This window comes from Thunnus maccoyii, chromosome 3, assembly GCF_910596095.1.
Source record: "Thunnus maccoyii chromosome 3, fThuMac1.1, whole genome shotgun sequence".
Lineage (NCBI taxonomy): Eukaryota > Metazoa > Chordata > Actinopteri > Scombriformes > Scombridae > Thunnus > Thunnus maccoyii.
This window is the reverse complement of record NC_056535.1, coordinates 17,135,101-17,150,102: the sequence shown is the minus strand read 5'-3', so window position 1 is coordinate 17,150,102 and position 15,002 is coordinate 17,135,101. Positions and strand designations below refer to the sequence as shown.

Sequence of the window (15,002 nt, the reverse complement as noted above, 5' to 3'; positions counted from 1 at the left end):
AATGGACTTTATAGTGAAGTAGGGGATGGCTTGTGTCCAGCAGTTAAACTTTTGAAATTAATATTTGCTTAGCTATAGATTCTGGATTTCTTTTTAATGAGGGAGAAGGAGAATATGTCATTTTAGGGATTTTAATGAGATTATTGAACTTTTTTGTGGTCAAACCATAGTAGACACAAATTATTATTCCAAGCAAAGTATTTTTATATATCTTAAAACATGTCTGGAGGAGATCTTTAACGATTATTTAGTGTAAATAGTTGTCTTGTGCTGCTGCACTTGGTGAAGGCCAAACAAGGGGCGTGCCTTACAGCTCTGGTGTGACATCTGCGCTTGCGCAGTGTAGTGACCGCGCAGTTCTTTTTTGCTCTAGACGTTTGAAAGCTGGCACGGCGACTACGAGTGTGCGGTCCGAAGTGTGACTCCCCATCCTTTGAGTGAAACTCACTGTAACGGTAAGATGTCTCATTGCATCGGTTATTTTTGACAGTAATGAGAGAGTCAGACTTGTAAATTGGATCACAGTCTAATATCTTGAATGCGTTTTATTCAGAAATGAGCTAACTTTATTGTTAGCGCAAAACATATTAGCAAGCTAGCGCTAACATTAGCAGGCTACCTGGAGCTGACTAGCTGATGGATCAGTCTATTCACTGGAAATGGGATATTGCTTTCCATGCCGCTTTTAGATAGTATATTCCGTTATGTTTTTAGTTTGGGACAATGGAGCAATAGTGAACTTCTACTAAATATAACTTTATATAAGTTCCAGCTGATGAAATATTCCGACCACCATGTGCTTATTTTTGAACTTGCAGAAGACAGTCTTTAGCCAGTTAGCTCACACGTTAAGACTTTTACCGATCTGGCGTCCAGATTGAGGCAATGTAGCCGGTGTAGCTAGGTTAGCTGCTAGCAAGCTAACGTCAACGACAGACTGAATGCATTAAATGACTCAAATTAGTTGAGGACCTATGAACAAGATATGCAGAAAGTGTGGTATGGTCTTGTTAGACGTTTAAGCTTTTAAGATGAATTAAGCAGTTAAACTTGACATACATTAGGTAACTTTTAAGTAGCTGTTAGTGCGGTCTTCAGGGGGCAAAACACACGCTTGTAAGTGCATTGCTAAATTTTGTGGACAGCATTACGCAGCATTTAGACGTTCATTCATATGTAGTAAGCCATTTAGCCTCTTGAGAAAAGCACTGTCAGTCATCCGTGTTTTTTCTTTCATTGATTCACTGACTGGTTTCTCACCCTCAGTGGCTACGAGCATGGAGCTGAATGATGCTAACCTACAAACCCTCACAGATTTCCTCAGGAAAACACTGGACCCAGACCCGACTGTCCGACGTCCAGGTAATACAACTTCATGATATCACATTAACTTGCATATTTTAAGACTGTTCAGAAGAATCTTGTTCTCATTGACCTATTTATGTAAATTAATCACATGATTTTGTAATCTCTGCTCTGCTACATCTGTTGTCTGTTTATCTTTTTTTCTTTCCCAGCTGAAAAGTTTCTTGAGTCTGTTGAGGGAAACCAGAACTACCCCTTATTACTTCTCACTTTGCTGGAGAAGTCCCAAGACAACGTGATTCGTGTCTGTGCCGCTGTTACATTCAAAAACTACATCAAAAGAAACTGGCGCATTGTGAGTCTCACTAATTAATATCAACATCAGACTTTAAGAATTAGATTGTATCATGCAGTCAGTCATATTTATAAAGGGACAAATATGCATTTAGAATGAAGTGTGAACAGAACTGTTGTATTTGCCTTGTTTGACATGTACACTGAATTCAGTATCCAACTTTGTGATTTGTTTTCTCAAAGGTTGAAGATGAACCAAACAAAATCTCTGATCAGGACCGAACGGCAATCAAAGCAAACATCATAAATCTGATGCTAAGCAGCCCAGAACAGATTCAGAAACAGGTACATTATCACATGGCACAGTGTGTCAAGGGGTCTGATCTATCCTGCCCTGATTTTGAAGTGTGAACGAAGATTTCTCAACCAAGCCACTGTTTGTTCATCTGTTTCCATAGTTGAGTGACGCTATCAGCATCATAGGGAGGGAAGACTTCCCTCAAAAGTGGCCTGACCTTCTCACAGAGATGGTGACCCGCTTCAGAAGTGGAGACTTCCACATCATCAATGGAGTGCTTCGCACTGCACATTCCCTCTTCAAGAGGTAACACTAACGTCTTAATCTGTGAAATCTTTAAAAAAAAAAAATGATTAACTTAATACAGAAAGTTTCAAAGCTTTTCTCCTCCTCGCCTTGTCTCACCCCTTTCTGCTTTTTTTTTTCCTCCTAAGGTACCGCCATGAGTTCAAGTCAAATGAACTTTGGTCGGAGATCAAACTAGTTCTGGACACATTTGCCCTACCTCTGACAGAACTTTTCAAGGTTTGTAATGATTTGCACTCCAGTTACTGCGGCACTACAAGTACATTAGTTGGCATATAATATCTAACAAATATTGAGATTGAGTCATGATGACATCCTAATGTGACCAAGCATTTATAGTTACTTTTCTGTCTTCTTTGTTGCAGGCCACTATTGAGTTGTGTCAGACTCATGCTACAGACATCAATGCCTTGAAGGTCCTCTTCTCCTCCCTCACTCTGATCTCCAAGCTTTTCTACAGTCTTAACTTCCAGGTAAGTTTGGTTTGGTCTATACTTAAATGCTTTGCTGTTTTGGACAGGTGCAGGGTCTCATTCATAATTGAGGTAATAAAGAATACATAAGAAGTAGTTGTTGTTTTCTTGGTTCTTGATGGTTAGGAAAGTCTCGGGTCTGTTTCTGTTTTGAAAACCTGATGTTGTTCTGTACCAGAGTTAGGCCACCTCTCGTACTCAATCACACTACATTGAATTATTAAAGCAACAGCAAATGGTTGGTAGCCCTAATACGTTTGTATGTAGTTATTTGGTAGATATATTGGCTGGTTGTGTACAGCTTTTTAACAGCTGTTGTAGAAGGCTTGTTTACAGTGAGCTATGGGTTCTGTTCAGACCTCAGCAGTTGTTTGATGGTCTGGTAGAGCTTCACAGAAAGCCGTTCTGTATAGCTTCCATTATATACAATGTTTCTTGCTGTTAAACAGCTGAACATTGAAGTGTTGGGTTTTTTTTTTTTTTTTTTTTTTTTTTTTTTTTTTTTTAGTGTAAGTGTTGTTTTTAAAGCTCTCCTGTGTCGAAAAAGTTAATATCAAGTCCCTAAACAACTGCTTAGATACGAACAAGATTGATGCAATGAGCATACTATGTAGTTATCATATATAGATATTTATAGTTATTTTCATGTGGCTGATCTAAGCCCTTTAGAGCCAATCAATCATTTTGGAATTAAAAATAATTAAAAAAATGTAATTATAACAAATTATCCAAATGGGGTCCCATGGTTACTTTGTTTTATTATTTTGGATTGAAATGTAATTCAAGGAGATGGATATTAACAATAATCAGGGTTCCTGCAGATCACAACTAGTGATTCCACTGACAAACTGTTTATTTATTGAATTTACAGGAAATGTGCTATATCGGGAAATGATATTTTGGTCATATTGCACAGCCCTATTGTCAAGTTGATTTCAAACATAAAGATCAACCCTAATGTGCATTTATTTTGCTTTGGAAAGGGTATAAAATTTTCTCTTTCAAAGTCTTAAAAAGCATTCAAATTTGATTTCAAAAAGTGTGCAGCAGCCCTGTAATAAACACAAGCAAATGATGCACATGCATTTTCAGTAATAGCATTGTTATTAAAATACAAATTTATCAGTGATGTGAAACTTCTGCTTAGAACTGTCCTCTGCATTATTATACAGGACCTTCCAGAGTTTTTTGAAGACAACATGGAAACCTGGATGACCAATTTTCATGGCCTACTGACTTTGGATAATAAACTTTTACAAACAGATGTAAGTATCTTCTTTTTTTACTCATGCAAAAAATTCCAACATTGCTGCGCTACAAAGTGGTCTTTAACTTATGTGTTTGTGTCCGTTATGGCAACTCCTTAGGATGAGGAGGAGGCGGGTCTCTTGGAGTTGCTGAAGTCTCAGATCTGTGACAACGCTGCTCTTTACGCTCAGAAGTATGACGAAGAATTCCAGCCGTACCTGCCTCGTTTCGTCACTGCTATCTGGAACCTGTTAGTTTCTACAGGCCAGGAAGTCAAATACGACCTGGTGAGCGTACTGATCCCCGACTCAATTTCTGTGTTCTTTTTTTAAGTTCATGTTCCTTGCGCTAACAATATACAACCTCGTCTTTGTTGCAGCTTGTCAGCAACGCTATTCAGTTCTTGGCATCGGTCTGTGAAAGGCCACACTACAAGCATCTATTTGAGGACCAGAATACTCTCACTAGCATTTGTGAGAAGGTCATTGTTCCCAACATGGAGTTCAGAAGTAAGTAAATACTTTCTTCTCTGAGTCTTCGGATTTCACCTGGAAATGTTATCATTAGCAGACTGATTCAGTCATCTGCTAGCTTGGATACAAATGTGCGCTTATACTGACCAGATTGCCTTTAATCTCTGATTAGGTGCAGATGAGGAGGCCTTTGAAGATAACTCTGAGGAATACATCCGGAGGGACCTTGAAGGATCTGGTAAAGACATAAGAAAATATCTATTTCCTTCTTACATTGTGAATGTTACGGTTGTTTGGAATACCAGCCAGGTGTCTCTCATTTAAGACAAGTGTAAGTCCACATGTGTAATTGGTTGGTTAGGTAGGATGTATGTATGCAAAATTTCAAGGGAAGGTTTCCACATACAGCCTGGTAAATAACTGACAGTTGACAAAACCTTGCCTATTATAACCATGTCCCCATCCTTTCTCAGACATCGACACTCGGCGTAGGGCGGCGTGCGACTTGGTGAGAGGCCTTTGTAAATTTTTCGAGGGCCCAGTCACAGCAATCTTCTCTGGTTATGTCAACTCAATGTTGGCAGAATACGCCAAGAACCCTGGGTCGAACTGGAAACACAAAGATGCCGCCATCTACTTGGTCACATCACTGGCATCGAAAGCACAGACGCAGAAGGTATTGTTGACATAGATTTTTAGTCTTATTGAATATGCAGCTGTTAATACTGTGCACCTTTTTATAAACCGTTTGACGTAATTGATATGATTGGGTTGTTTCTTATTTTTGTCTTTTTCTTCCCCACCAGCATGGTATCACACAAGCCAACGAGTTGGTGAATCTCACTGAATTCTTTGTGAACCACATTCTTCCAGACTTAAAATCCCAAAACGGTAAGAATACTCTCAAAGGCCTCAATATGCTGCAAAATGTCTCTTGTGTTATAACAGCTGGGTAATGGTTGCCTTTGACTTTGTATTCATTTTTGATTAGTAGCTGAGCAGTTAAGATAAAGATAGAAATGCAATAGTGCATCTTGTGACAGTAACAGCAAACTGATTACATTTGAATGTCCAAATTTTGAGTATACACATTAATAAGCTTTAATCGATTATGCCGTTATTGCAGTTAATGAGTTCCCAGTGCTGAAGGCAGATGCCATCAAGTATGTCATGATCTTCAGAAGCCAGGTATGAACTCTTGCTTTTCTCCGCAACTTAAATTTCAAAAGCCCAGATGAATATGTTACAGAGGCCCTTTTGTCCTTTTCCTCCAGCTTCCTAAGGAGCAGCTGCTGCAGGCTGTTCCTCTACTGATAACTCACCTGCAGGCAGAGAGCACTGTGGAGCACACGTATGCTGCCCACGCCTTGGAGAGGCTGTTTACTATGAGAGGCCCCAACAACACAACACTGTGAGTGTCAATCAATAAAGTGAAAGATGCTATAAACCAAAATAGTTGTTGGCCTCTAGCATTGCTCTCACCTTTTTCCCTATATATCTTCTCCTTTAGTCCCTAAATTCTGTAACCTCTCCCTATCCAGTTTATAACAAATTAAAAGGAAAATTGTCCATGGAGAGCAATTCTGACTGGTGTCTAAAATCACCTCACTGATTTTTAAAAAAAAAAAATTTTTAATGTATTTGGGATGACAAACAATATGTGCACTTTTAAGGAGTGAAAGATCAATTTTAGTGGTAGAACTTGACAAGCTTTACATCAAACCCACATTAGGTGAAAGCCAATATTTACATGTGTGATGTGTAATTACCCTTAGTATTGTGATGATTGCCTGTTTATTTACTTTATGTCCTTGGAATCAACTGTATAAACATTCATCCATATCACTGCAACAATGTCTTATTAGTTTCCCAAAAGACAACTGAGATGAAACAATATAGCAGAGTCTGCTCACATTTCTGCATCTTGCTGTAAAGCTACACCATTGTTTTTTGTTTTTTTTCAGTATCATCCCTGCAGAGATGGCACCTTTTACTGAACAGCTGCTCAACAACTTGTTCAAGGCACTTGCTCTTCCTGGCTCATCAGAAAATGAATACATCATGAAAGGTGAGCCTGACTTTCCTCTGTCCTCTGAATGCTCCTCAGTCAGAGTCAGACCAATTTCAGAGTTATTTTAAGTAGTCTCATCATGTTGTCTCCTTTCTTTTCTTATTTATTTATTTTTTTCTTTTCATTTTTAAAGCCATCATGCGCAGCTTCTCCTTGCTGCAGGAGGCCATTGTTCCCTACATTCCCACTCTGATTGGTCAACTCACTCATAAGCTCCTCTTAGTCAGCAAGGTAACCTGCACTTTCATGCTATTAATGGATACAGATAGATTAACAAAGATGCCTGTTTGTTCAAGGAATACTCATGTTAACCATTTTTGTCTGTCACTTACTTTCAGAATCCCAGCAAGCCACACTTCAACCACTACCTGTTTGAGTCCTTGTGCCTGTCTGTCCGGATCACCTGCAAGGCCAACCCCGCCACTGTCAGCAGCTTCGAGGAAGCACTCTTCCCTGTTTTCACAGAGATCCTTCAGAACGATGTCCAGGGTGTGCCTTTTTAAAATAGATTTGTCGTTGTGTAGATGACACGCTGATAAACATTGCTGTTGGCTGAGAAGAGGCAACTCATCTTCCATTTGTCTTGTGTTACAGAGTTTCTCCCGTACGTGTTCCAGGTGATGTCTCTCCTCCTAGAAATCCACTCCAACTCTATTCCCGCTTCCTACATGGCTTTATTCCCTCACCTGCTGCAGCCTGTGCTATGGGAAAGGACAGGGAACATCCCTCCTCTGGTGCGCCTGCTTCAGGCTTACCTGGAGAAGGGAGGTGCCACTATTGCCAGCTCTGCTGCCGATAAAATAGTGAGTGGTGACAGTGTTGTGTCCAGCAGAAAAATAGTAATGTTGTAAATGTCTGCAGTTAAATTGATGTATTTATGGATTATATAATTTATCCTATGTGTGACCTGTATATTGACGTTTGGGTCTTGTCTTGCTCATCTTTCCTCCTCAGCCGGGCTTGCTTGGAGTTTTCCAAAAGCTCATTGCCTCCAAGGCCAACGACCACCAAGGCTTTTACCTGCTCAACAGCATCATAGAGCACATGCCCCCGTAAGTTGATTATAATTGGTCTCCTCAGTGGCCTATCTATAAAGTCGTGCCTGGTGAAATTGATTGGTTGAGGTCCTGACATGTTTTGTTGACTTCCTTTTTTTCTTTTGTCAGAGAGTCAATCACTCAGTACAGGAAACAGATCTTCGTTTTGCTCTTCCAGAGGCTACAAAGCTCCAAAACCACCAAGTTCATCAAGAGTTAGTACAGTCATTTCACTTCCTACATTCACGAGCTGTTAATTTTTCGACTATGGTCAGTGACTGAGCATGTGCCTGTTCACTTGTAACATCTTGTGACTTCTTGTTTTTTGTTCTTCTCACAGGTTTCTTGGTGTTTATCAACCTGTATGGTGTCAAATATGGAGCTATTGCACTTCAGGAGATTTTTGACAGCATCCAGCCGAAGTAAGTGCATTTTGAATACAAAAGGAGTGGGAACATGACAACTTATACTTACTTTACTTACTTCAAATAGGACACAATTTTAAGAAATACTCCATCAAAAACCTACGTTTTGAATATCAAACACTCACCCCCCTGTAGACTGTAAAGGTGGCTCTGAAAAGTGTGTAGCCTGGTCTTTCATAGGGGACAGCAGCTGTGGTCCACTTGAATTCAGAGGTTTCAAAGGATTCCAACAGTGACTCAGTTTTATCGCAAAAATGTATCAAAGGTGATTCTAGTGTGTCTGCAACACTGCTATATTTCCCATTTTAGACACATTTTTAGACCGGATTGTATTAATTTATGTAACTGACTAAACGATTAGTCTAAAAAGAGACTAAGAGAGAAAATGAGAGTGGGGCGCATTAATTTAAATACAACCTGCAACCGCAACACTTGTGTTCCTAATACCAAAGCCTTTGCAGGTTTACAGTGTGTCCTACGTTTAATCTCGTTGCAGACCAGCGAAAAGGTGCATTAATCCTGTTAACTTTTTGTATTGCAGAATGTTCGGTATGGTGTTGGAGAAAATAGTTATTCCAGAGGTTCAGAAGGTGTCTGGAGGAGTTGAAAAGAAGATCTGTGCTGTTGGCATTACAAAAATCCTTACTGAATGTCCTGCGATGATGGACACAGAGTACACTAAACTCTGGTAAGAAATCAGCCTCAATGAAACACAACCTTTTCATTTATTTTCTTCATGCAGTTACTTGGTTAAATCCCTGACACATCCATCGCACATTCGTTTTCACTTAAGTTCTCTGATGAATCATCCTTTGAGGACTGTGCGGGCAGGTTCAAACTGTGTTTGATTGACACCCTCACCCTTCTGTTGGTGAAATTATGCATCAGTCTACCCAATTACTACCTGACTCTAGAGGTCTAATCAGAGTGATTGAACAGAGCCTTCAATATCTGTTAAATATCAGATATCATCTAATCTGATGTCCCGGCTTGTTTTTCATTTTCCAACTTGTAGTTTTCCGCCCCAACCAACGTTGCCTCAAGTGACATCACTTGAGGGAATTGATCAGATTTTGTGCAGCTCCCTCTGGAGCCACAAAAAGCTTTTTTTATACAACCTTTTTCACATATGCAGTAGTACTCCCCAAGACCTGTATACACACTTTGATGTGTAAAATCTGTTAAGTTCCCCTTTCAATAAATAACCATTATTATAGTCAGAATATCAATGACTGTAATTTACAATATTTAATGTTTTTCATAGTTTAGTGTAGTAGGTAGCACTGCATATAATTGGATGTTACTGGGTACCCCTGAATAAAGTAAAGCAGCAGAAGCTGCCCTGACCTGTTTATAGTGAAGTTTTCAGCAGTACAAGTTTAAAAATGACACATTTGTGTAGATTTTCTTGGTGTCTTGATGATGTTACTGAAACTAGCACTTTGCTAAGCATTGACTTTACATTGGATTCCAAATTCCAAATGTTTTATTCCAGACAAAAAATTAACCAGTGATTTGGGTTTATATGTGTTTATTCAGGACCCCACTGCTCCAGGCCCTCATCGGCCTGTTTGAGCTGCCAGAAGATGACAGCATCCCAGATGATGAGCACTTCATTGATATTGAAGACACACCAGGCTATCAGACAGCATTCTCACAACTGGCCTTTGCCGGGAAGAAGGAGCACGACCCGATCGGAGATGCTGTCGGCAATCCCAAAATCTTGCTGGCCCAGTCGCTCCACAAGCTTTCTACTGCCTGCCCAGGAAGGGTATGTTTAGAAATGCAGCAGATGTTTAGTGTGTTATGCCAAAACTAATCTTTGGTGATTTATATGTCATAACATGGCTTAGTTGTGTTTGGAATAAAAGAACTTTGAAGATTGTTGCCGAATGAACGGCATGTGCTCTGCTACAAAAAGCAAATAAGTGAATCTCGCTTCTTGTCCATTTTTTCTTTTTTTTTTTGGTGCAGGTTCCCTCAATGCTGAGCACCAGTCTGAATGCAGAAGCTCTCCAGTTCCTGCAGGGTTACTTACAGGCGGCCACCGTGCAGTTGGTTTGAAAGTGACGTGATGGTGTTCGCTTAGTAAGGAGACCACAATACACTGCAGGAGTAGCCACAGTGGCTCCAGGTCACAAAGAGACCTGCTTCAGCTGAACTTTACAGTCTTTACAGATTTGGTTTTGACTTGACAGTTATATGATGGATTTGCCAGAGAAATTACAGTTCTTCTTGAATTTAGGGTGTGTTCTCTGATGGAAGTTTTTTTTTTTTTTTTTTAAGGTTTTTAAAAGACATGACCAAAAAGTTAACATAACTGAATCACTGTTTGGGCTCTTTGTTTGCTGTGTGGCAAAGGCTAACAAGGATTTGGATATCAACTTCTGATGCAATTATCAGTTTATTTCAGCGGAGGTAAATTTTAGCAACATTGTGGAACGTTGAACATCTGAATCATATGGGAGGGATTTCTTTAGCGCTTTTTTTTTTTTTCCTGTTTGAATTTATTTTAACGGTTGAAGAAGACCGTAGTCTGTGGCTCAAACATAAAGCTTAATATTTTTCTGTTGCATGTTTCCTGTAGATTTGTTAATGTCTAGTCTTTGTTTCTGCACTGTTTGTTAATGTGAATAAAAAGAGGCACTTGTATAGATCGGTTATCATTGCACTCTCATCAGTTTTTCTATCAACAGTGTTTTGACTAATTAATCTTACTTTGTGCCTCCTCCTGTTTAGAGATTAATAACATTATTCTTACATTAAAGAAGTTTCCTTTTCATTGAGCAATCCCTGGCCCTTCAGATCCAATTATACTTATGTATAACTGGAAATGACCCAACATTGTTGTGGCACTGGTATTGGGCACTCCCTTCAGATAACAAAATAATGTATGATATATGAGCCTTTGGTTTTTGCATTGGTCCATTATTTAACAATGTTGTTAAACAGACTGACAGAGGGGTTTTAGTAGGATTTGACATGGCCATTGGATGTCTTCTGTTCAACATTCTTGATGAAGGGTAGCATGCATTTGTCTCCTCCCATGAAGCGATATGTTGCAACATTTGCCTCCCAAGGTAGCAATCTGGAGAAGGAAGGGAAGAAAACAAAACCAGTCCCAAGTTATTGTCTTTGGTTCCAATATATTTCTCATCCATAATGGCATTCCCTCTCTGGGCTTAAAAACAGATACTGTATGTGTTGTTTTGTAAATGACCTGATCAGTACTTACGCTCGTGTCAGAAAGGGGATGTACATGAGGCGAGGAATGCAGATCATCTGCTGCTCTGCTAAAATGGCTTTCATGGATTGCTGTACAGTGTATAGGGGCTTCAGAGGTGGAATTATACTCCGAAGCTCCTTCCTGATAGATGGCAAACAAAGTGGAGAATATAGCATTTAATTATTTTTACTGTCACTAATAAAAAGTGTATTGATCAGTGATGGAATCTCACCTTATTTCACAGCCTGCAAACATCCCTGTGTCGACAATATAAGGGCAAACTAAAGTAGTTTTGATGCCATCCAGGTTTTCTGCAAGCAGCTCGTGGGTCAGTGACTCGTGGAAACCAACAGCCCCAAACTTACTGGCGCAGTAATCCTGGAGGGGAACGAAGATACAACGGTGTGATCAGCATTTAAGAGTTGTCTAGTCAGTAAGCATCACTGTATGTTCTTCATAATATAATATTCTAGGATGTGTCTTGTTTGTGGCTGTGAGAAGTCATTCATCTTGTGTCTTACCTCCACACATGCAGTGCTGAATAGTCCAAGAGCACTGGCAATGGTTACAATGTGACCATGGTTCTTTGCTTTCATCTGTGGCAGGAAGGCCTTTGTCATCTGTTGGGATTGGAAATATAATGTTACAGTAGTATAACAAATAAAGAAGGTGGCCTGATTAATCCATCCACAGCCTTAGATCAACATTGTTCCCCCTCTTTTACCACACAGCACCCTACAGTATTTTCAAGTGAAAATGCGAATTGTTATAAGTAACACAGGAGGACTTTGTATGGTAATAGCATTTATGGGATGAGAGTCAGGTTAGGAAACAAATGCTCGAGCATCCAAATATGTTGAAATATTCTAGCATGGGGACAAACCAGCAACCCAATTAACAGTTTGTAAAAAAAGACGTGTAAATGGTCTCAGGTTCACCTTTACTTAGTGTGCTAAAATTTCCTTAAATGAATATTTGTCAAGGAATACTGTACACACAATTGGAGCACATCAACTGAAATAAAGGTGTCCTGTCTAAAGATTTTGTCACATGGCTTCTCTTCTCCACAGAACTTCAACACAAAATGCAGCAGAGTCCATCATGAGGCTCCTGTCATTGTTGCAATGTGTTATGGTAAATGGTGAATATTCTCAAACAAAACCATATTTTAATTACCACAAATAAAATCACAACACCTTGAACCTGAATCTGTGGCCTCAGACGACCAGCCCCCCAAACCATGAATTAACTGTTTGGTAGTTGGTTTGTGTCAATTTGATTAATTGTTACTTTATTTGGCAATATGGGAATATGCACTACTTAAATGCAATATAATCTGAGATGAAATGGGCCTTATTGTTAGGAGGTTTCTACTTTCTTGAGGATATGCCCATGAGTTATGAGTTTATTATTATTATTAAATTGATATTTTTTGTGTATGTATAATGTTTATAATAATGTTTAGTGGGGGCACTTAAGGTTTAATAGGGACCCATTCATAGGGTCTGGAACAGCTGCCAGTTTTCCCTCCTCTACCAGATGAGAAACATTAGAGTGTTGAAGGTGCTTTAACAAAAATAGAGGAAACGCCCACCTACTGTAAGTCTGTCGCTGATGTCCGTGATATTTGGTGCTTATGAGCTTACCCATTCATTGTTAGAGCATGGGACTGCAGGCTTTAAGAGGATCAACAGCAGAATCACATGCTTTCTTAACCGGTGGGCTTCTTTTATTCTGGGGATGAGTGGATAAGGTTGCCGCCCCTTATAACCTCATATTAACTTTTACAGACACTGAAACAACTCCATACTGTGATGTGATGTACCAGCTGGGCTGCCACAGGCTGCTCTGATCTCTTCACACATCAGTGCGCAAACACTGATGCGTGAGGGTGTGTGTGAGTGAGAGAGAGAGAGAGAGAGAGAGAGAGAGAGAGAGAGAAGGGGGGGGGGGGGGGGGGGGGGGTTAGCAGAGTGAATAGATGTTATGTAATTCATGTCGGGCTGGTGGATGCTGTTAGCTCTGGTTCTAAGCAAAGGTGGACATTCACTGCCTCAAGTGTTCGTGCGTAAAAGATGCGTGCGTCAAAGTCTCACCCAAAAAAGCGCGTGGCAGTTGACGAGCAGAGTCCTCTCCAAAAGCTCGTCAGGACAGTCCAGAAGCCTCCGTCCGGCCACCACGCCTGCGTTGTTGACCAGTATGGAGACATCCCCGACATCCGCTCTCACCTTGTCCGCCGTCTCATAGATGCTCTGGCGGCGGGAAAGGTCCACGGTGTACGTATGCACCTGGACACCACGTTCCCGCGCCAGCTTAGCGGTCTGCTCGTTGGCAGCCTCATTGCAGTCCCACAGCACCAGGCGCGCTCCTTCTTTGGCAAACTCCAGCGCGAACAGCCGACCCAGCGCGCCCCCGGCCCCTGTGATCAAACAGAGCTCCCCATCGATGCTCTTCAACCTCGGCCGAAGGAAAGTTTGAATGACGGCTGTCAGGATGGAGTAGGTCAGGTCGATCAGCATCAGCAGCAGGTCCACTATAACTATCATGATGCTCGAGTCCAGTACTGTCCTTATCTGCTGCACCCAGGAGAAGTTAGAGAGCCACACATGCAGACCGCCAAGCTTTGGAGTTTGTTTCTCTGTGTGACGTGGGATTGGATGGCCATTTTATATAACTTGTGTGTGTGTGTGTGTATGTGTGTTTGGGATTAGGACGGGGACTGATGGTGGCCACCAATAGAAGGGCTTTTTGTCTAATGACTGACTGACTAACCCGTGCACATTCATAACTCCTTCATAAACAGTGGCTGAGTATGAGGCAGGGATTAAGAAAACACTCAAGTCTCTTTTCTCTGGAGTCCAGAGCCAAAGCCAGCATATGACACACTGGACAAACCAATGAAGTTATTACATAATATGTATTTTATTTAATATGAAGATGAACAAAACCATACATGCAAATTATAGACGAATACACTGTCATCTCTCACCATGTTAATGTGTTTTTTACCTGAATTTGCATGACCAAAAACTTTAGGAGCATACACTTCTCTTGTTCATTTTGAAGCTTTTTTTAATTAATAGTTTGAGCAGTCTAGTCAAGTATGCAGTGGCTCCAGTTTTTTTGTGTTTCAGCATTCAGCTGTGACTCATCACACCACAAAAATATTCTGAAACAGTAGGTTATGTAGTGAGCTCTGAGGCAAACAAGACCAGCCTCTAATTATTGTGTTTCTGCAGACTTTTCAGAGTGCTCTTTCAAAAGGCCAAAACATAGTGCGGAGAAACCAAAAGAACAAAGGACTCAATAGATGTCTCTGTGGTGTCACTCAAAGGTTGACACAGGTTATAGTTACTGTTGTAGGTGGAATAGATTTTTGTCTTCACCCTAAAATGTGAAAGTGTCATATTTTAATAACGCTTTGTGTATTTTTTCTCAATCTGTGAGGGCTTTCATTCTGTTCCTCCTGTGCTGTAACCACTGAAGCTGAAGAGTGGTTATTGAGTGAGATTTCACTACAATACTTCTTACCCACAGTCTGTAAACCAGACATTCTCCTTTTTTTCATGTAACCAAACATCTTTTTTTAACTAAATATGATGATATAACGTAATTAGATTTTAATCAAAGTAATGCAGTCAATCACAGCTTTTGGTCAGTCAGCTGAGAGAGTTAACGTCTTTCAATATGTGGACGCAGTTCTTTTGTCCTTTTAAAAGATCACAATTAATGTTTTGTTGTAACTTTTACTCTGAGCTTCATTTGACTTGTATGTAAGATCTGTGCCTCTGCCACAGTTGACCACTGTAAACTACTTTTACACAAGTATGATGTTTTGAGTATTTT

At 40.2% G+C, this 15,002-nt stretch overlaps 2 protein-coding genes across 2 annotated transcripts; one reads left to right on the top strand and one right to left on the bottom strand.

Moving 5' to 3' along the window:
• Positions 1–348: 348 nt before the first annotated feature.
• cse1l (CSE1 chromosome segregation 1-like (yeast)) lies at positions 349–10,584 on the top strand. The gene is made up of 25 exons (XM_042406818.1): positions 349–455; positions 1,267–1,362; positions 1,518–1,660; positions 1,843–1,944; positions 2,058–2,203; positions 2,332–2,422; positions 2,569–2,676; positions 3,849–3,941; positions 4,044–4,211; positions 4,304–4,433; positions 4,570–4,635; positions 4,871–5,073; positions 5,204–5,288; positions 5,524–5,585; positions 5,672–5,808; positions 6,362–6,465; positions 6,602–6,699; positions 6,807–6,957; positions 7,063–7,271; positions 7,423–7,520; positions 7,635–7,720; positions 7,846–7,927; positions 8,472–8,618; positions 9,470–9,701; positions 9,905–10,584. The coding sequence occupies exons 2-25, from the start codon at positions 1,278–1,280 to the stop codon at positions 9,992–9,994; spliced, it is 2,916 nt and encodes a 971-aa protein (XP_042262752.1). The 5' UTR covers positions 349–455; positions 1,267–1,277; the 3' UTR covers positions 9,995–10,584.
• LOC121894302 (retinol dehydrogenase 10-B-like) lies at positions 10,414–13,906 on the bottom strand. The gene is made up of 5 exons (XM_042406819.1): positions 13,253–13,906; positions 11,678–11,776; positions 11,389–11,534; positions 11,166–11,297; positions 10,414–11,018 (listed from the first exon to the last, which is right to left on the bottom strand). Exons 1-5 carry the CDS (start codon positions 13,700–13,702, stop codon positions 10,898–10,900), a joined length of 948 nt encoding a protein of 315 aa, XP_042262753.1. The 5' UTR covers positions 13,703–13,906; the 3' UTR covers positions 10,414–10,897.
• Positions 13,907–15,002: the final 1,096 nt, after the last annotated feature.